Source organism: Sciurus carolinensis, chromosome 9 (genome assembly GCF_902686445.1).
Source record: "Sciurus carolinensis chromosome 9, mSciCar1.2, whole genome shotgun sequence".
NCBI classification, from domain to species: domain Eukaryota; kingdom Metazoa; phylum Chordata; class Mammalia; order Rodentia; family Sciuridae; genus Sciurus; species Sciurus carolinensis.
The window spans coordinates 53,172,550-53,195,870 of record NC_062221.1 but is presented as its reverse complement, the minus strand read 5'-3'; the positions used below and the strand labels follow the sequence as shown (position 1 = coordinate 53,195,870).

General features: G+C 34.4%; 1 protein-coding gene and 1 pseudogene across 1 annotated transcript in view; both read right to left on the bottom strand.

Annotated features, from left to right (window-relative positions):
- Atp11b (ATPase phospholipid transporting 11B (putative)) overlaps positions 1-23,321 on the bottom strand; it is a 111,993-nt gene that overhangs the window by 61,437 nt on the left and 27,235 nt on the right. The window contains 11 exon segments of the mRNA XM_047563261.1: positions 406-474; positions 1,163-1,338; positions 2,070-2,312; positions 5,549-5,746; positions 6,827-6,977; positions 13,420-13,501; positions 16,039-16,103; positions 18,351-18,398; positions 20,872-20,975; positions 21,572-21,700; positions 21,992-22,099. Of these exon segments, the coding sequence (XP_047419217.1) occupies positions 406-474; positions 1,163-1,338; positions 2,070-2,312; positions 5,549-5,746; positions 6,827-6,977; positions 13,420-13,501; positions 16,039-16,103; positions 18,351-18,398; positions 20,872-20,975; positions 21,572-21,700; positions 21,992-22,099 (1,373 nt within the window).
- Positions 8,085-10,696, bottom strand: LOC124992480 (selenocysteine insertion sequence-binding protein 2-like; annotated as a pseudogene).

Sequence of the window (23,321 nt, the reverse complement as noted above, 5' to 3'; positions counted from 1 at the left end):
ACAATTTAAGAAAAGTTTTTTTTTTATTCAATGAATAAAACCAATGAAACCCAACCCTAGGAGTGTCAAAAAATAAGCACAGAAGTAACTCAGGAAAAGATTCAGAGCGGAATATTATTATAACTGTGAGGAGATACAATGTAATATCGAGATCATTTTAGAGCAGAGGATGGCAAACTTTATGTGAACTAGACAGTAAATATTTTATGGCTTTGTTGGCCATAAACAGTCTTTGCTGCATATCCTTTCTTTTTCTTAAAACAATGCTTTAAAAATATAATGTTATTTATAGGCTATATAAAAATAGGCTGGAAGTCAGATTTGGCTCATGGGCTATACTTATTGATCCCTGTTCTATATTATATACTTTATATAAAGAAGACCACAACAAATGAAAAAAATTACCGTTCCAGTTTTCCAAGTATTTTAACTTCCATAGTTTCTTCAGAATTGCCAATAAACACGATACCAATTCTAGGGATTAAAATAACAAAGAAATGTAAGAATTAAGGGATGATATTTCATATTTAAAAAGGTTATTATAACTTAGTTTGAGTGAAAATATTTAAAATCAAAGTTTAAAATGTACTTTAAAATATTTCCCTTGGGCCGGGCACATGCCTGTAATCCCAGTGGCTCGGGAGGCTGAGGCAGGAGGATCACAAATTCAAAGTCAGCCTCAGCAAAGCTAAGGATCTAAGCAATTCAGTGAGACCTTGTTTCTAAATAAAATGCAAAACAGGGCTGGGGATGTGGCTCAGTGGTTGAGTGGCTCCCAGTTCAATCCTTGGTACCAAAAAAAAAAAATTTTCCGTTGAATAGATCTTACTTTTAAGAACCTGAAGGATCAGAGAAGGTCCAGAACAATATAAACATAAGTATTTTTTTCCACATTTTTCTATTTTATTTGCATAATTACCCTTTTTTATTTTTACAGACTGCAATTTGATTCACTGTACACAAATAAGGTACAGCTTTTCATTTCTGTGGTTGTACATGATGTACAAACGTAAGTATTTCTTACAACTTTTATTACACAGTTTTCATGGTAACCAGATTAAAATGATTAACTTAGGTTCGAAAGTTTTAAATGATGATTTTCTAATATTCCAACATTAACTTAAAGAGTATTTCTAAGGGTTAGGAAATTTGACTCCATTACCTCGCAGCAGCTTCCACTAGAGCCTTTTCATCTGGTGAAGATGCATAATATTCCAACTGGGAGGGTGCCAGATTGGACTGCCAGGGACCATCACCAATGCCATCGACATGAACATTGCTGATCTGAACAGTGTGGCAAAGACTGACTGCCTTAAAGAAGAGATCGTGTTCTTTAATCTGCAGAAACATAATAATGTGTCATGAAAGCAGCGTTCCCAAATACCTTTAAGGAAACTACAGACAGATACCTAACAGCTAAAACAAAAAAGAGTTCAATGACCCAAATGGCTATGAAATATTCACTTTGGCTTAAAAGCATTCAATATATGTCCATCTTTTAGAAGGGGTATAACCAAATTGCAAGTAAAGAAGAATACCTTTTTGTGGACAAAGTGAGGCCTCAAAAAGTATTAAATAAATTTAAGCTCTACTTCTTAGTACAGTTTCCTTTACTTCAAGGCAGTAACAGCTTTTAAAAACTGTTTCATTTGAATATCGGGAGAGCTCAGACTAACACTGGAAGTGACAAGTTAAATTGCGCTGAAACTAAAAATTCTTAGGATTATATTTTATAGTACTGAATCAAACATATACATTTCAAATATATATTTCTTGCTCCAAGGATATACACTTTTCCCCTATAATCCATCAACTACTGAAGAGAATTCATGCATATGCAATCCTTATTTATTTTTTGTACTGGGGATTTAACCCAGGGACATTTACCACTGAGCTATATCATCAGTCCTTTTTATTTTTTTAATTGAGACAGGATCTTGCTAAGCTGCTTGGGCTAGCTTCAACTCAAACTGGGGTCTTCCTGCCTTAGCCTCCCGAGTTGCTGGGATTACAAGCAAGTACCATCACTCCCAGAGAAACACTTATTTATTAATTTAGAAATTGCTTACTAGTTCAGTTTCATTTTCAGGACTGGTTCTAAAAGAAGAACTGGTTGTAAGATGGGACAAGTTGTTAAGATGGGATAAACTATTCAGGTAAGATAAATTTCCTTCTGAAGAGTCAGGTGTTGGTCCTTCAGGTACCAGTCTACCACTGATTTCTTGATATTTCATGCCATTAATTGAACATTCCCGAAACTGCATCTCGTTTTCTGTCAGTGTTCCAGTTTTATCTGTAAACACATATTCCACCTAGAAAGAAAGAAAACAAAATCAACCGTGTGTTCAAGGTCCAATGTTGGATAACAAAATCTTTGTCTTTCTGTCTCTATTTGACCTATTAACATCAGTATACCAATGTTGAGAGATCAAGTACAAGTCCATGCACATATAATATAGATGCCAAGGAAAGTAAACAAGGAACACAAACTATTTTAAATCTACATAAACTTTGAAGTTTGTAGCATCTTGAGATACATATTCCTCTGAAGAACTGACTCAGAATATAAGAAATTCATTTCTGTCTCTTCATTAAACTGTTTTTTAAATAATAGAACTCAAGAATTATCATGGACGATGATACATAATGGGGGATAGGAGGGAGGCAAGAATGGAGGAAGGAGGGACTGTATAGAGGGGAAAGAGGGGTGGGAAGGGTGGGGGGGAGGAAAAATAACAAAATGAATCAAAACCATTACCCTATGTAAATGTATGATTACACAAATGGTGCGCCTCTACTTCATGTACAGAGAAACAAGATGTACCCCATTTGTTTACAATAAAAATAAATAAATAAATAAAAGAATTATCACTGAAGTAAGGGTAGAAAAGATGTTTTATAATCTAGAAAGTAAAACGATATCTGGGTCTGGAGAAATGGGATGGAGCTGGGAGTAGGAACCCAAATTGACAACAGTGCAAAGAGGTTAAAAGGTGAAAAGTTATCCAAAATAGGGAAAACTGAAACAGAGGTCAGGAAACAGATACAGTGAAAAAAATTAAATGTTTAAAAGAAAAGAATATATTTTAAAAGGTAGTTAAGACAAATTATTTTAATACTCTTAGAGACTAATTCCAGAAAATTAACCCTAAAAGAAGGTAGGTCCACAAAAAGAAGGATGCAATAGTCAAGTCTTGTTACAATCAGAATTACAGTGAGGACTTGATTTTTGCAATGATGACTTGACAAAGATATCATTTAAAAAGGGAGGTAAACTTACTGGAATTATTTTTTTCATTTTCATTTTATTACTTTTCATTAACAAATAAAAATTGTATATATTTATTGTATACAAAAAAAATTTTAAAAGGGAGGTAAAAGCTAGGAATGTTGCTCAGATAGAGCACTTGCCTAGCATGCTCAAGGTCTTGGGTTCAATTCCTAATACTGCAAAATATAAAAATTTAAGAATTTAAAAATAAAAAGGGAGGAAGGTACCATAGACCAATAAACACACACATACACACATACACCAGATTCAGAAACATATGAAAAGGATTATATACCATGATTGTATGAGATTTATTCCAGGAATGAAAGACTGATTCAACATTAAAAAAGAAAGAATGTAATCTACTATATTAATAAAATAGTATTTGTATTCTATTAATGAAATGACCATCTTAATAGATGCAGAAAAGGGATTTGACAAAATCCAATACTCTTCATGATAAAAACACCCAACAAACTAAGGACAAAAAAAGAACTTCCTCAACTTGATAAAAAGTATTGATAAAATCCCCATAGCTATCAAAATGTGTAATGCTTTTCTCCTAAGAACAGAGAAGTAAGACATAGATGTGTGCTCTGGTCACTTTTATCAACACTACTGAAGATTGTAGTTATGGCAATTATCAAAAGAGAGAGGGTGAGGAGAGAGAAAGGAAAAGAAAAGTTATCCTGATTGGACAAACAGGTAAAAAAGTTCTCCATTTGTTCATGAAGTGATCTTGCATATAAACAATCCTAAGGAATCCATTGAAATATCTATTAGAACAAATAAACAAGTTCAGCCAAGATTCCAGAATTAAAAGTAGTGTTCACCTAAGTTATACTCCACATATGTATATTTCAAAATACATTCTACAGTCATGTGTATCTAAAACAGAACAACAACAAAAAAAGTAAAGTAGAGTTCAAGTTGGGAAATATTGTTTTGACCAAGAAATAAATATAAGTGAGACACTACTTAAACTTCATATTTTTGGGAACAGTAAATATAAACATAACACCTAAGACATAGGAATTCTGCTATGTAAAATAATAATAATAATGATAAAGGTGAGTGTAGCAGAGTATGCCTGTAGTCCCAGGTACTCAGGAGGCTGAGGAAGGAGGACTACTTGAGCATAGGAATCTGAGTCCTTCCTGGCAGCAAAGGAAGCCCTCATCTGGAAGGAAAAAAATAAAAGGGTGGCGGGTGGGAGAGGGAGAGAGACACAAGAAGAGAGAGGGAGAGAAAAAAAATTCCTAAGTTTGAACATACAGAGGGAAGCTGCAGGTATTTGTTAAGAACTTTTTTGTGGTATATGGAAACTAAGTGAATGAAAGAACAAAGCCACTCTAATTCTAGGGAAAACAAAATATATAGAAATAAAATATAATTACAGCATTACAGGAAACATAAAGAATGAGGAATTAATGAAGAGTATTCAAATGATATCAACTAATAAATGATAAACTCTGAATTGTAAAATAACAATTCTGAGGGGCTTTGGGAGGCAAGGGGGGTTATGTGTCATAGTCTGTGTGGGAAAGTAGTAGTATTAGAGTATTTTGGGGAGCCACCTATGACCTGTAAAAAGAACCAAACTTCATTGGACTATTATGGAAAATCTGGTTTCAGGAACTCACAATTACAGAAAATTGTTTGAGACTGCCTGAAGCATGTGGTTACCCCGTGTTGGTTCACCATTGAAGTCTGAATGTAAGTCATGGTTGTGAGAGTGACCCACTAGAGCCAAATGGCTTGCTTAACTCCACCCCTTATCCTGTTTTTCATGGAAGAAGTTCCTATGGGCCCCCTTTTGATCTGTACCTATATAAACAAACCAAACGTGGGCTCCTTCATTTGTTAGAGCCAGACCCTTCTGGATGGCTTAACCAGTCAGTCCCTATGCTAAAGATAATTCTGTCTCTTTTCCTTATTCCTGTTAAATCAATTTCTTAGCTATTATTTCACAGCCAGTCCATTCCTCCAACAGGAACCCTTTTCCTTTCTCATGTGGGATGTGTGGTGATAGAGTATGTCTTCATATTCCATAATGGATAATTTCTAGCATGTTAAAATTAAGACAGAGTATGTAGAAATACAATGATTAATAATAGAAGAAGCAACTTAAAAATTAAAAATGGGAATAAGAATTATGTGTAGAACAGGGCTGTTTTTGTTATAAACTATAATATTTACTGTTATATTAGTCTTTGTACATGTATTGTTTTAAAAATAAAATATATTTAAAAAATAAAACATTAAGGTTATAGTCACCTGTCCAAGCTCTTCATTAAGATCAGAAGTATTGACTTGAGCTTTCTGATCTGATTCTTCATGATAGAGATCAAGATCCCAGCCAATAAAAAATGATCCAAGAAATTTTTGCATTTCAACTGTTACATATAATGAAATTGGAATGATGAAATTGTAGAGTACCAAAAAAGCAAGGAAATCAGAAATAAACCTCAGAATCTAGGAAAAAAGAAATGATTATTTGATAAGAGAAAACACATAAGAATTTCTTCAGTGTTACTGAAGAAAATTATCAAAAGGCTTCATGCCTAAACAGATCATCAACTATATTGCAAAGTAGAACAGTGTCATGAATTGAAATTCATTTATTAAATTGTCTTTTTAACATTTCATTTCTTCTCTTTATTTAGACTCTTGATCAGAATAAAGGGAGAAAAGAACAAATTCAAATAACTTGCTACTTTTCAGAAGGTAAAGTCACCTGGTATAACTGAAACTACCTTTAGAAAAATTATAATTTTTCCCTCTGGAGTGCACTTACCCACTCTACTCTCTTCAAAACCATGGACGACTAAAATTGAGTGTAACTTCCAAAACTATAATGTAATTGCTAGGTTAGGATCGTTAGAAATCAAAACTCTGTGAAGCACAGATTCTACAGGGATAGACAATCCATGGCATAGCAGAACCACATTTCTACCTGAATTCTGTAAAATGTAAAATATCTGACTGTAAATGATATTGAAAATATCATCCTGTATTTTATCTGCTTTGTGATCTCCTGAGATCCAAATATGTCTTCCAGTGTGTATATTTTAATCTAAAGTAAAATTTGGAGGATAATTATTAACCAAAATTGTAGGTTAATTCTCTTGATAGTCCACATTTAATCAATTGAAACCTTCATATGATATAATTTGTGAGTTACTTCATACCATCAAGACTGACAAAGAAACCTGAATTATATAGACAGGACAGAAAATAAATCAACTTGCTCTTTAATTCATTTACAAGATATAGTAAATGGAATAGAAAACAGAATTTGTAATATTGAAATAGATACAAATAGAGTCAGATTTAAATTTTTGTGATCTTTTAACTATTCAAGTCATGCCACAGGGAATGCAACTGCTTACGCCCTAAGCTGTGGAAAGCCAACTGCTCTTCACTTGCAATGTCATTTTGTTAGTAGTAATGGTTATGTGATCACAGTGTTCCCTCCTACCAGAAATCACTATCAAAGCATTAACTGTGCCAAAAAATTAGTTTCTTTTATAATAGCAGAACACCATAAAATACCTTACTACTATTTCTTTGATGTTCTGTTTTTTGGTTATACCAAGGTTCATCCCATTTTTCTTCAGCTTGCCATGTATACTTCAAGATGGTACTGATGATGGCTTCAGAGATAAGGATTATTAGATAAATTATCAAAAATGTGTTCATTGATCTGAAGCAAGAAAAAGAATACAATAACACCAACATTACTATATTCATTTGCTTAGTAATTAACACTTGTATTAAAGAAGATAATATAATAATACAGTATTACTACAGCTATTTTAGAGGACACAGTCTACTTTTGAGCAATAACCATTCAAAAGAATCTATTTGCTGACAATAAAAGAACCAATTCATACAGCTGTTACAGTAAATAACAGCTTTGGCCACTTATTTTTGCTACAAAGAACTGTTGGAAGAATTTTAAAGTATTTTCAGGGCCCATCTAATTACAAATGAACTAAGTAAAAGGAACATTTTATGTTCTTTTTTTATACTATATGCATTAAAATTTTACAAAACTTGTCACATCCACTATCTCATCTAATTTTTTATTAGATTAAATAATCACTCTTTATTCAAAATCAATAAGCCCTCTTACTTACAGGGAAAATATGAAAGTAAGTTCTGCTCCCTGGCCTCTGTGACAGAAACCGCATTCAGAATACGTTCACTTAAGAAAGATTTGTGGCTTGTTAAACTAAAACTAGGAACTTCAACATATATTGCTTCTTTGGAAAATAAAGACTAGAAGGAATAATCCATGTCAAAAAGTCTCAGGTTAGAAAACCAATTGTCCTTCTGAGGCTCATTTTAGCAAATTCTCTATATCATTAAGTTGAAGAGCTATGTCCCCTGAGAATGGGTCCCTCCCTAGTGCCCTCTTGCTCCTATGTCAGTGACCCTATGAGGGGGTCAGCACCTCCCTCCAGTCACCTCACCATGGCCCCTTGTAGGCAAGAGCCCAACAGTTGCTTGCTGCAGGCCCCACTTGGCCCAGTTATGCTGCAATGCAGTTTCCTTTGAGCCAAAGTACTGAAGTATTCCATTTTCCAGTATATCCAGATCCACAGTATGCTTAGAAAGGCAGAGCTGCATCACCAGGCTTTTAGAAAAGGTTTCCGCCAGTACACCTGAGCGTCCATTTAACAGAATTCACTGCTGCAAGGGCCCTATGACCACTGGTTCACAAGTACCTTTCATGCCAGTTAATTTCCAGATTCAACCGTCATACGCAATACATTGCGTCAGTGAAAACTGAGAAGAAAAAGCCGCAAAGTCCTTTCAAGCCTCCTCCCTCCCTGCCCCAAAACACAGAGACACACAAGGAAGAACTCTCTTCTTATAAATTCAAGTTCATTATCTGAGAGGTTGAAGCCTCCAGAGATTCTTCTAATTCCAAGGCATGTTGATTGTATGCTTCCAGATGTTTTCTTCAGATTTCAATGTAGTGCGGTTCTTTTCCTACAATGGGAGCGGAGGGGTCCTGTGAGAGTGGGCTGGGAGGGTCTGAGGTCTGGGCTCTCCAGCCAGTTCCTGCCATATGTTCTCAGCATGGTCTCATAGGCCTGCCGGGCCACCTTGTCAGCTTGACCATCTTATGGAACTGGTCCTGGGTCCTGTCATAGCTAAAGATCCCCACCACACTGACAGGAACTACGTTGTTCAAACTACACCCTAGAACCTCGCAGTTGAGAGCAAACACAAAGAGGATGTTCTGCTCACAGCCGTAATCAATAATGGTGTGCAGAGTGTCATCCAGTCCACCTTTCGACTGTATCTTCTCACAGCTGGGAGAAATAATGATGCATTTCAATTTCCTAAGCTTCAGGTGTTTGAGAACCTCCCTCAGCCCCAGCACAAGCTGGCATTTGGTCTTAGCCTTGACTGGATCCTTCTGGTACATGCAGTCTTGGAAGCAGACTAGTTCCTTTAGTAGGTCTGTGAACTAAAGAAGTAGCGTCTACTTCTTTACTGAGCATCTGGCTGCAGTAATCCCTGAATCCCCGGCTGTGGATCTTGGGGAAACTGGCAAAGTTGGAGGCAGGCAGGCAGGCATCCGTGTCCCTCTGGAGTTCTGTGTCAAGGGGCTCTTCTGACTTGCCCTCGGTCGCAGGACTGGAGGAGACTGATTCTTCCATTTCCTCTGGTCCTGTGGGGCTGGCCTGATTGGGGGCCTGGTCATCAGCATTGCTCTCTACATCTGGTGTGTCATCACCAGCAACAGCTGGGTTAATAGAATTTTCTTGAAGTTGCTGCTACTTTCTCTCTTGCCATTCTTTCAAAATAATCTTCAATGATGTGGGCTTCATGGCCTTGGGGACCTCCCTCTACTTCCCTTTCTTCATCAGGGGCCGCTGGAGTCCAAGGGGCTGTGAGGAGTCTTCACCTGACTGAGGCGGTGGCCCCTCTCCCCTGAGGAGGCATCTTTGGAGAGGACAGGCACAGTTCCAACTGAGAACACAACTGGTCTGGAGGACTGCTTGGCATGCTAGGCATGCTGGTTCTTCTCAAGAGCTGCCAGCATGCTTCCCAAATCCAGCTGCACTGGAATCTGGCTTTTCTTTCCACTATGTAAAAAATTATTCTGTGGCTGCTGTTTAGATTGAAATTTCGGGGACTCTACTCTGTCTCTTCTTTCAGATGCAACTGCCAGATTGGGAAACTCCTCCACATCTTCAATCCTTGGTAGCTCTTGAACTGTCAGGATTTCATATTTTGATTTAGACCTTTCTTTCAAATAAGAAAGAAAAAAAAAGCCTCCTCTTTCTGGAGGCTTCATTTTGTTCAAGGTCACCACCTTGTGATGTTTTGGACTTTTCAGTAGGATAAATGTGTTTCTCTTTGTTGTAGGAAGGATCCGAAGATAAAATTTCAGAACATGACAAATTAACACTTTTAGGATCTGCTGATGAAGCAAACGTCTTTAGGTTTATCACAGAAATAACATTTTTAGGAGCTGCTGACAGTTCTGAAGGTAACATCTGCCAACAATATAACCTATTGGTGTCCAAGATAACTCTGTTGTACATGAAGGGGAACTGGTAGCAGCATTAACAGTTACATATTCACTTGGATTATTATTTTTCACCACTATTTCACCCTCTGACACTGCTGTGACTGGTTTTCCCACTTCTCCTAGGAGAGAGATACTGGTCGACATAGAGTGGAAAGGTCCCACCTGGGTTGTTTTTGCATCTCTGACATATTATTATTCTGTGAACCCTGCAGTTCAGTTCTGCTAAATTCAAATTCAAGTTTGGAAGTAGACACACCTTTTGCAATGATTGTGGATTTCTTATCTGTTTATGATAACCATCTGATTTCAAACCATTATGAGCATAAAAGGACAAATGATGGGAACATTTTGCTGACTTTATTTCAGATGATATTGTACCATCGGCCCTTTTACTGTTAAAACTTTTGCGCATTATAGGTTTTTTTACTTAAGCAGAGTTTTTGTTTCTTGTGGGATGGGGCCCCTGTGCTCATTTTGGGGCTTTACTGTCTGAAACCTTGGTAACAGCTGGCTTGGCTATAATCATACTGCAAGGCAGGCACTGAGCAAATGTTTTGTGCAGACTCAAGGGTGTAAGGAGAATAGGCGTATGGATGGAGAGTTATCTCTGAAGGTAAATACTGAGGTGGAAATGCTGAAGGTCCAAAGGCTTTTTCTTTTTTCTTTTTTTTTTTTGTGGTACTGGGGATCGAACTCAGAGCCTTGTGCTTGCAAGGCAAGCACTCTACCAGCTGAGCTATCTCCCCAGTCCTCCAAAGGCTTTTTCTTCAGTATATATTTTCTGTTCAGTCACTGATGGTTCCTGTACAAATGGATAGTAAGTTGCTGCACAACTAGGGAAGACACATGTTGCTGAGGACTCCAACCATGCCATATTGAGTCCACCAAATTTGGGGACAAACAGCTTGACATCTGCTGACAACTTGATGCTGCCCTCGCCTTCAGACTCCTGCTGCCCCTCTGACGCCATGGCAGGGGGCTCGGAAGAGCCCCGGCCCCAGGAGGTCAGCCACAGGGCCTACACCACTCAGCGTTTCCCTTATCTAATTTTTATAAAAACCTTGTGAAGAAGAGATTAATCCATCATTTTTACTGCTGAAGACCAAAGTCCAAAAATAATTTTGTAATTTCTCCAAATCATCAAAGTCAGACTCCTTTTCCCTTTTACTATTCAAGTTTAATGACTTTGAGTTTAAAAACATACATTTTTCATATAACAAAAGAAATGGCTTCTTATTAAACAATCTAAATATATGCAAAATAAAACAATGATACAATGAACCTCCATGCATCCTACAAGTACTGAGGGCAAATGTAGGTCTCAGGTTTTGGAAAAACTCTTAAGGATAGAAAAATGCCTGAATTCTAATTTTTCTCCATAGACCATCATAATTTACCCTTATCTTAATTATGGAAGTAACTGATATTCCACTGTCCTCCAACATCAACTCTATACTATAGTAAGAATACGTGGAGAGGAATGGGCACGAGAAAGGAACTGTTTTTTGTTCGGGTATTATGTGTTAGGCATAGTGTTTGACATTTTACCTTTTATATTACTCATATTGTCAAAAATATACATTTGGTTTAAGGGAATAAAACAACTGGCCCAAAGCCACTTAACTAATAAACAGTGGATCTGAAGTTCAAATTTACATCAGCCTGACTCCAAATTCTGACTTCTTTTCAGGTATTAACCTAGTCATGCTCCACTTTGTCTCTGCTTGCGCTTCCCTCATCACTCTCCTGCTTGCTTAAAATGTCAATAGCTATTGATATTTTACCATTCTCATTTCATCTGTACTTTATCTTCTTTCCAATTACACATTTAATTTTTATTTTTTGTGGGGTTCTTTTATCTTATCATTTCATTAACTGCTTTTCTTTTTTAATTTTGGGAACTGAACCCAGAGCCTAGCACATAGTAGGCAAATGCTCCACCACTGACCTCCTCATTCTCACCACTATCCCACCAACTTTAATTTTATTTTGAGATAGTCTTTCTAAGTTGCTCAGACTGGCTTGAACTTCAGACCCTCCTACTTGAACCTCCCAAGTAGCTAGGATTACAGGCATGTGCCACCATGCCTGGTTGCACCTGCCCTTTAAATTTGTTTTGTTTTAAAATAATTATAGGCTTACAGCAAGTTGTTAAAAACAGTAGTCTCATGTACTCTTAGCCCTGATTTTTCCAATGTTGACATCTTATATAGTTGTAGTACAATATCAAAACCAGAAAAATGACATTGTTACAGTATAGTAAATTAGACTGTAGATTCATTCTCACCATTTATAAAATCTGGTACTCATTTGTATGTGTGTGAATAGTTCTATTTAATGCCATATATAGATTAACCACTACTATGAAGATACTGAACTGTTCCATTGCCGCAGTCTCTTGAACAAAAACTCTTGAGTTTTCCCATTTATTCATTCATATTTTCTTTTAGATCCTTGCTTCAAAATTCTTATTTGCTAATTTTAAGAGTTAGATTATTTTGGAGACAATTTCCACTGAATCCTTTTTCCTATTAAGTATGAGTTACATTTTTTTTTTCAATGCAGGTTTTTCTTTTTGGTAGTGCTAGGTAACAAAGGCAGGATGCTGGGTATGCTAGGCAAGTACTTTATGTTTGCTTATTTTTTATGGCATTCAGGACATTACAAATAATAGGCTGTCTTTCATATTTCATTTTTCTTTCATATTTCTCAGGAGAGTGCTAATTTTTATGTTAGTAGGCAGTTAACCTGGTTGGCTTAACCCCTTAATTCTGTCTCCACAGCAAGAAGTAAAATTCTCTGTTCAGTTCTTTCAGCTTCCTACTACTGTTTTTTTTTTTTTTTTTTTTTTTTTTTTTTTGCCAAGCCCACTAGGTTTACCTTGCACATATATATAGTTCTAGTAGTCAGGCAAGGATTTGAAAGACATTCATGGATAGATTTTGGAGTTCTCTAGCTCTCTCCTTACATATTTGTCCCTAATTTTCTAGCTGCTCTTCCACCTTTGAACTTGTCCTCTGATACTTTAATCCACTTAAGTTCAGACTTTCTTCTTTCCTCTTCTTCTCTAGCCCCTCCTCCTCCCCTTCTTCTTTTTTTCTTTTTCAGTACTAGGGATTGAACCCAGGGTCTTATGCACATTAGGCAAGTGCTATGCCACTGAGCTGAATCCACATTCCATACTTAGACTTTGTGATGTCCTAAGCAGTACAGAAATTGGGAGTGACCTCAGACAAAAAGCTGCACTCAAATCTCTTCCCTCACTGCTGACATCTTTCAGGATTAGGCTCCTTGCTGGTTTCTGCCTACTTTTGGCACTTTCCAGTGCTTTCTAACAGCTGATTATTTAAAAAAATTTTTTTTCCTTTTAAAAATTATGATCATAGGAAGATTAGTCTGATCAAGTGATTCTACAGTTTACCCAACACACTATTTATTTTTAAAGTCATACTTTAGTATGATATCATGCAAAATGCTATCTGTATACAAAAATATAAGACACTGTCCCTGTCTTCCAAGGGCACGATTTTATTGATATATATATATATATATTTAGAATTATGTATAAATAGGTGAAAACAGTTTTTCTTACTTTTCTACTGCAGATCGTTTCTGTGACTTGCTCTTGTAATTTAATGCCATCTTAGTTTCCATTCCAGTGTATATAGCAACACCTACAAAACAAAATGAAACTTCTTTTCAAAATAATCCTCTGGGATGTTTCACAGGAAACAAATGTACTCATTAACATGAAACCATCTTTAAAAAAGGATTGTCTGACAGGTCTTATACTCTGGCTTTTCTTTAAGTCTTTTAAGTTTTTAAAGTCTTTTCAAGTTCAATTCTGTAGAAACCCTACTCATTCAGCCTACTGAAAGAGGCGGCCATTGGAGTCCTGTTCCTGAGTTATAATAGATACCTGAATGAAAGAGATATTATTCATGTTGGAATGACAGAGAAAAAGGATGAAAAAGATATATGTGCCTTATAGACAGAGCTAACAGGGCTAATTAACAAAAACAGAAACAGAAAATCACTTTGTTAGGTTGAAACTATGTACTGGGGTTATGTGTGAAAGTCCTGGTACCAGAATCTTCAGTCTAGACATCATTCCATAAGCACTGGAGACATAATATGGATATCCATCATAGTAATTATGTAAATGCAATGAAAATGTTATTTAAAAAATGTATGCTTATATATTCTCACTCTTAGATGAGTGAGAAGACAGTAATATCAGGACTAAAACTGGAAATGAATGAAATTTGGAAAATCAACCTTATAAAAACTTTGCAGTTAGACCTTGGTTGGAATACTAGTTCCACATCTTTGTATAAGTAATCTCTCTGAGTCTCAATTTCTCCATCTTTAATTGGGGGAAAAATACCTCATAGTACTGGGAGGTCTGTATGAAAAATTAACAAAATGTCTAGAATCAAAGAGATAGTGAATGTTCATTCCTAACACTAAATACTAAGATCTGAGAAGCAATACAGGACTAATCATGCACTCTTTAAGATTTGTCCTGGAATTTTTATTATTAGAAAGATTCCTTAAAGGCAGGGGTCATAAATCAAATGAGAAAGGGCACTGGAATGTGTGAAAATAGCCAGAATGAAACAACAGGAAATGGTGGTGTTGAGGCAAACAACAGAAAACAGACTACTTAAAAGCATTCAAAAATATATTTTAAGAGTATACAAAACTGGGACCACTGCTTTAAGGTAAAACAGGCATGAAGGAAGCACTACTGGAAAGATAGGCTGAAATATACTTACTTGAGCTCTAAAAGCCCTGGAGATTTACTTTGGTTTCTGCCTTCAGAACATTACAATGGATTTTTAAAAACTGTGGTAAAATACATATAACATACAATTTGCCATTTTCAGTGGCACTTAGTACATTCATAATTTTGTAGAACCATCCTTACCAAAGAATACTTTCATCACTCTCAAGGAAAACTCTGTACCCATTAAACAGTTAGTTCCTTATTCTCCCCAACCCCTGGGAACCACTTATCTACTTTGTGTCTATGAATTTACCCATTCTACGTATTTTAATAAATGAAATCATATATTATGTGACCTTTTATGTCTCACTTCTTTCACTTAACACACTATTCAAGGCTCATCCATGTTCATGGCATTAGTTCATTCCTTTTTATGGCTACATACTATTCTATTATTCAGATATACCACATTTTATTTATCCATTCATTAGCTGTTGAACATTTGGCTGTTCCCAACCTTTGGTTATTATGAATAGTGCTGCTATGAACATTCCTGTGCAAGTTTTTGTTTGAACACCCATTTCCTGTTCTCTTGGGTATATACCTAGGGTGAGACTGCCGAGTCATATGGTGATATTATGTTTAACTTACTGAAGAACTGCCAACCTGTTTTATACAGCAGCTGTCACATTTTACACTCCCATCAGCAATGATGAAGGGTTCTATTTTTTCCACATCCTTGCCAATCCTTGTTATTTTCTTAAAAAAAAAAATATTAGAGAGCCTAATATTGAGAGGTAAGACATAGTACAGGTAACAGGAAAGAGAACGAGGAAGAAAACCTGATAAACTGTGGGCAACAATGGGTTGGATCCTATAAGCTATTCCTGACATGGAAGGAACTAGCTGACAGCTAAGATTATTACCAACTTCACAGTTGGTGTAGGGTGGGTTCAGAGTGTACTAAATTCATTTTACAAGGCAAGAGCACTATTTATTAATTATTTTGATATAGATAGCATATGTTCCAATAGTATGTGGTATATAGACAGAGGTCAACAATAATTTGTTGAATAAATGAACACATGTATGAATGAAACATCAGTTATTAATCTAAACTACAAATAATAATAAAGGAATTATAGAGGTGATTTATTATACCAAGATGCTAGATTATATTAGCTCTCATCCACATTAATAGAAATATCAGAATTATTTTCTTAGTGTCATTTTATAAGTATCCACAAAGACAGTTTAAGAGCAAGTTTTTAGTCTCTTACTCAAAAAACAACAAAATACTCAACAAAGATTAACAATAACAAATACAACATTAATTCAATCTTTGTAAGAAAATTATAATATATAATATTAAATTAAGAACTGAATTATTTAACCAAAAGACCATATGTGCTGTGCTCTTAAAAAATACTTTAAAGTATCAATACAAAATAATAATTAAAAAATTTTAAAATATGTACAGACCAAAAATTTCTTTTGTATTTTTTAATCTGGCTCCACGAAGCAAGAGACTCTCGGGTCCCAAGGGTCTAAGAAAAAAGAGAAAAACAAAAAGCATTGAATATATTAAAAATTCAATTCAATTAAGGGACATCTTCGATAGGAGGTAGTTAAGCTATAAGCTACAAATCTGCTTTCATATAAAATCAAAATCCCAGCTACTCTGCTACCTATTCCAACCATGATGTTAGTTATTAAAACAACAAACACCTGCTTTAGCATTTCAGTCACTTTAAAGTTAGTGGCTGAAAAATTAAATTATGCATGTAAATAAATTCACAAAGTCACTGGTTTCAAAATTTTTAAACAAAATGTAAAAAAATTAAAGATTAAGCAGTGATTTAAGAAATTTTAGTAGAAGATAAAATTTTAAAAACTTGAGCAAAATTAATAAACAGTTTTAGGAGGGAAAATATGGAATTAAAATGCAATATAAACAACTATAGTATGATTTTTGTATAAATGCATGAGTTTGCACAATTAAAATTATGCTGGATTATAAAATATAGTGCAGAAAGTATGTTAGTGTTTTTTTGTAGGCAAGAGGCACATTATAACTTGACTACTTGCATTCAATACTTCTTGGAGCACAGGTCTTCTTGCTGTTTGAATTTCTCTCCATAAAGGAGATATAAAACGACAAGGTATAACTAGAAAGGAAATTGTAGTGATAGCAAAATGAAGAGTCTGTTATGGATAAGTTAAAAAAAAACTTTCAGTGTGTTGCTATTATTCCTTATGCTTTTCTGAAACATACATATACATTTTTCTAAATCGAACAGAAATCTGAACCATTTATGAAAGTATCTGCAAACCCAAACACTATAAGAATGCAACAGAACCAAGGAGGGTCAGGTGTTTGGAACATGTTTAACAAGTATGGTTTTATTAGATAGTTGTATTTGGAGGGCACTCTATGTTGTAACTAACTATTCAGAAGTTATAAAACGATTCTTTTGCACTCAATATTGGTTTTAACAATGGAAAGAAATATTTTGAGTTCACACTGGTATACAAAATTGGGCTAAAATAACAACTTCAGATTAAAAGGCAGTTCACTTCAGTTGCTGCAATAAGAAAAGTGATTCATTTTTTGGTCACTAGGAGCTGAAATCACATAATTGTTGTTCCTTTACCAGTCACAATATCTTAATGCTCATTCAGATGATGTATCCACATATTTTTCAATATTTCACAACAGAAATAAAAATAAAACCTGGTCAGTTATTCAGCAGAGATCCTAAACATATAAAGATCTTGTTAAAGTTTACTGAATGTACTTCTGTGTTAACATTTATTAAAAATGTGAATCAGTGCTGATGCATATATTTTCGAGGGCTTATCTTAAGGATTTCATTAAAAAAATGCTCAACTCATTTAGATAGTGACTTTATTTCATGCAGCCAATATAAAATGAACATGTGTCCCCAAAAGAGGTGGTATGTCAAATTTGATTAGAAATTCCAGGGCTGATTCCAACATTGACTCTAAATTAAGTTTTAAGGTCATGAGTAACAATGTAATTTATTTCTACTACCCAGTCTTTGAACTAACCCAAAGTCTTTCTTTTAGATGCTGAAAATTAACCTGAATTTTGAAGAAAAACCAACCAAAACAACCAACCAAGGAAAAAACCATACTACCCAGTCTTTGAACTGACCCAAAGTCTTTCTTTTAGATGCTGAAAATTAACCTGAATTTTGAAGAAAAACCAACCAAAACAACCAACCAAGGAAAAAACCAATCAGAAGAGTGAGTGAATGGTTCTGGATTGGCCCCCTAAACACTCCAGTTTGAAATGAATGATTCTGAAGTCAAGAACCCTGCATTTATACTTGCTAAATATTACATACAAAGTTTTCACATTCTTCACTGTTTTGGTGTTGGGGATTGAACCCGGGGCCTCATGCATGGTAAGCACATGATCTACCACTTTGCTATGCCTCCAAGCCCTCATGTTCTTGACTTTGTGTTTATGGCTTTAAATACATAAGGATCTGAACACAGCAGCTTTTTCCTTTTAAATTACTACCTAATATTATTAGAGAAAGAAATACAAATATACAAATCTTACTACATTACTTGATAACATTTCATGAGATATTTTACCTTCATTAGTTGCTGCCATAAATTACTAGCATATGAAGTGCTAAATGCTTTTATATTAACCTTTTCCATGATGCACTACTTGTTTACCTAATCTCCCTTTACCTTTTAGTTCCTCCCCCAAACAGTTTCCACTTAAGAGTAATTAGATACTGTGAATTTATTCTTACCTTACAATTTCTTCCATTTGTTGAGTTATTATCATTCGTCCCATGAATCTATGAAAGAATGCACTATGTTACAAAAATATATTACTTATAAAATCAATGGGTGAAACACCTTAGTTTTAGAGCTATTTGCATGTGTAAAACAAAAACCAACCTTTTCCATATATGAATGGTCCAGAATTCATGCTAGAAATTATAAAAATAGTCCTTTGGCTTTGAAAAACTTAATATTCTTGCCATCTCTACTCCAGGTAATTAATAAATGAAAAAATGTTTTCAATATATAAATGCTATATGTTGTTATTATTCCTTTGATCATGAGAATTTATAATTGTTACACAAAATACATACATTATTTAGCCAATAACAAATGTTTATATATTTCATTACAATTTACTAAAGACTCCTGTAACTATATGTCACTGTACAAATTATACATTTGTTTATTTATTCCTTCATTCAACAGATATTCACTGAGCAACTACTTAATGTATAAATTAAGTGGGAAGGATAGAGTAGAAAGCAAAAAGCATTATCAGTGAACTTCTGAACTTCTTTAGCCTCACAGTTATATTTAAAGTGCCCACTGCTTGAAGTCTAGAGTGAGTGGTATAATGGGTCTTTCAATCCCAACTTTTATCACCAAAACAGCACCAGAGCAAGGAGTCAATTCAAGAAAACAGTTATTTTCTACTATAGTGAGAAGCAAATTCTAGACAGAGTTTCAAGTTAATCTTTAGGCAAAGAAAGTACTCCCTTCCAAATGACCCCTATTATTCTGTTTCCAGGTCACAGATCGTTTATCCCTTGGAGACTTTGGCTTCATTGTTTCTTTCTAGTCTCTTATTTCTACTTCCTTCAGTTCATGTCAATGAGAAGTACTGTTTTCATTTTCTCCATGTATAGTGTAATTTTATGTAATCCTGGCTCCTAGACTTTGAATTTAGATTCAAAGAAAATAATTCAGCTAGTGTTTCTCTGGACATCTTACAGAGATGATTTGTGATTAGTACTTTTGTCTCCCTTAGTTAAATTCTAACAAAGGATCTGTTTCTTTTCTTTTGATCTGCTCTGTTATCTTTGCTCCTAAGCACTTCTAAGTTATCTGTTTAGGTCAGTTCCATACTGGATCAACCCATCTTGTACCTTCTTTATCCCTTGTTTCAAATCCACATTTTGATGTTCTTCAAAATTGTAACACTTTATCATCCCCTTTTCAAATATAAAAGTTACATATACACCCAAATAACATGAGTATTTTATAAAACAGTACAGATAACATTAAAAAAATCACAAGGCTGGTAATCTCAATCAAATACAAACACTTAATATTTTGGAGTATGTTTTCCATGCTTTTTTATACACATATGCATGTATGCATGTATGTTTGTATCTTAAAAACAGGATCACAACATAAATACTTATAGTAACATTTTTCTCCCAACTTAACATGCCCTATCAAAAACATATCTATATCATTATTTTTAATGGCCACACATAGTATTGCATTTTGGGGTTACTGCATACTGTATTTAAACCACTAATATGAAGTTTAGGTTTTTCTGCCCTCAACTTATGAACAGCCTAAACAATATAGCCCTGACTAAATAATCTTGTATAAATATCCTTTCATATTTTCATTAAGATAAATCCCTAGGAGCAGAACTTTATTATTTTGTTAGGAAAAAATCTTAGATGTAGAAGAGCTGTGTCAGAGACCAAAGCATAAAGGGGCAGAAAGAAAATAATTGCTTTAGCAGTCAAGAAAAGAAAAAAAGAAGACTGTGAAATAGGCACATGCTAGAGGCTGTTCCTAAATAGAAAGTTCCTCTAGTTTTCACTTCTTTCAGTAGTTTAGCACAGCTCACTTATTACCACATGATAGTTGCTTTCAATAAGCTATTAAAAGTTCTTTAAAAGGAATGATGTAATCCCAATTAATAAACAGGCACTTGAAAAGAATCATAGTTTAAAAGGGAAAAAAACAAAACCAAGCACTGGAAACTGTTTAACCTTTCTAATAAAAAAAGTTTAAAACTATCATCTATAAAATTAGCAAATATTTTAAAACTATAATAATAAAACTAGTAAAATATGAAACAACAAAAAAATCTCATAAACTTTTACTTTGCTTATGGCAACAAAAATTAGTCCAATTACAATGCTTTTGTAATCTGTCAGTATATTTATTAAAGGTCAAAATCTATGAGGGCTTGAAAGCAATAAAACCACTTCTGCAGCTCTATGGATTCTTAGAGCATGCTGGTTGATAACACAGTAGAAGATAATGAAAGGCATGTGAATAAAAGTACTGCCTTTAAATTCATACCTTTTGCTTAGAATTCTGGCAAATTCTGCTTTTATCCCCTTCCACCACTGCTGCCCTCAATTTTACCCTTCCTTTATCCTCTCTACAAATAATATCACCAATTAGATAAAGATTTCATTTTTATGCCTATGGTTATAAAAAAATAAGAATAAAGTCTATTAACAGGACTTACAATGAGTACACTGAACATCATACCTGTACAAATCTGCTTCTGGTTGCTGGCATTCTATTACAGCTACAAGGCTGTCCAAATTGGCAACTGTTTGTAATACTGCTGTTTCTGGAACTGCCACATGTGTCTGGGGAAAAAAGGGGATTAAACAGTATTCAAATGTGACTTTAGACACTGGCTACTTCCAGTCTCTTTTACGGTGAAACCTACTATACTTGAAATCACTCAGCTAGATAAGAAAACAGAAGGGAAAAAAGAATGTAAAATAAGTAAAAGGATTGCTGAGATTACTTGTCTATGGAGGTCATTTATATATAAGGAAGTGAGGTCTGTGTGTAAAGTCACTACTGTTCAAAGTTTATTATAAGCAACTTAATAGGGGGAAAATGTGAATTTTCACCCATGGCCGTAGTCTGAAAACTGAGGGAATTTAAAGTTGTCCCTTAGGTAAAAAATCATCACAAATATTAACAGACTGTATTTTTCCTAAAAACACTTTCTATTTTCGACTTGAATTGACTAAACCATGTTGGGCTACTCTTAAAATAGATACATAATAACATTTATTCTTTTTAAAACCTTTATGCTTTTTAAAAAGTTTCAGTAACTTGAAAATTTTCTCCTTCATCAGGTCAAACTTTACTACTTTAACCAAAGGAAAATACCAGTATAAACCAAAGCTATTTTGTTCACCAAGAACAGCACTCATTTATATGAACAAACCTTCAAATTAGTTTCTCCATCCAAACTAGCAGTTGTAACATGACATGAACCATCAAGTCGATCTGAGGACAGAAGCACCAAATCTGCAGGGAAAATTTCATCTTTGGCTATTCGAACAATATCACCCACCTATGGAAAATTTTGGGGGAAAGTGAATAAACAGATTTTCAAAGGTAAGGACTTATTTTTATTGGATTCTAAATAAGTGGCTTCTCAGAGTATTTAATTTCATTTTATTTTTTTGTCATGCAAGGAATGAAATCCAGGGCCTTCAACGTGCTAGGCATGCACTCTACCACTGAGTTCTACCCTATCATGTTATTTTGTGTAGGAAAACAGGCTTTAACTAAAGTATAATCAAGATAGGAATTCATGCTGTGATATCAAAATACTATTTTCTATTATTTACCAGATGCATACCCGAATGTTTTTTGATCTAGTTTTCACAAGGCCACCACTTCGAACAACATAAACAGGAGCTCCATTTACTTCATTATCTGAGTTATGTCGTAACCAATCTTCATATCCCTGTAAATATCCAAAGAATAAAAAGATACCCTTTTCAGTATAATTTTAAATCATTTTGATCAAGTAAGAAAAGAAAACACATAAAAACTTCCTTAAAATATTTCATTCACTATGTATTTGACATTTGTTCTTATAAGTAACACTCTTCTTTTGGTTTTCATGATACACATAGTTCCTGGTTTCCATAGGACCTCTCTAGCTACTTCTCCATTTCCTTATTAGAGATTGCTTTCATGTCACCACTGTGGACCCTCTTCTCACACTTCACTCTCGCTATTTCTGAGTATTCAAATAGTATAAAATATATGATAATTCTGAAATTTATATCTCCAACTTATATCTTTTTTCTGGATTTCAAACTTGAATATCTAACTGTATTAGTATCTCCATTTTGATAATTCATAAATGTCTTAAATATATTAAAAACTAAATTTAGGATTTTCCCCCCAAATATGTTGTATTTTCCATGTTTTCTATCTTGACAAATAAATATCTTGACAAATATTTGGCATGTGCTGCCAAGTTATTCTTGATTCCTGTTTTCCTAACACTATTCAATCACTAAATTCTATCACTTTCATGTACAAATAATGTTTTATTTTAATCACAAAACATAAATTCACATAGCATTATTATAGACTATAAACAGAAGAAAAAGAAGGTTTTGAAACTGAGGTTGACTCTCTTCACTTCTTAAACAAGAGACCAAAAGAATTAATTATAATTACAGGTTGAGCATCCATAACTTGAAAATTGGAGGTTCAAAATGCTCCAAAATTCAGAACTTTTTGAGCAATGACATGATGCCCCAAGTGGCAAATTCCAACCTGCCTTCATGTGTAAAACATTATTTTATGCACAAAATTATCTAAAATACTGCATGAAGTTTATCTTCAGGCCAAGAGTATGAAGTGTATATACAACATAAATACATTTGGTGTTTAGATTTGGTTCCCATCCCCAGGGTATCTTATTATATACATATATCCCAAAAATCTGAAAAAATTCTGAAATCCAAAGTAATTCTAGTCCCAAGCATTTCAGATAAAGGATGTTCAATCTGTAGTACTATAAAAAATATGGTAGATTATATAGATCATCACTAGAAAGGGAAGCAAACATACCTATTTCACCAAGAATCTTTTGATGTTAAGGAATGGCAATTTTTTTTCAAGTAAAAAAGACTTTCTATGCTATTTTATCAAGGACCCAAGGTAGAGTA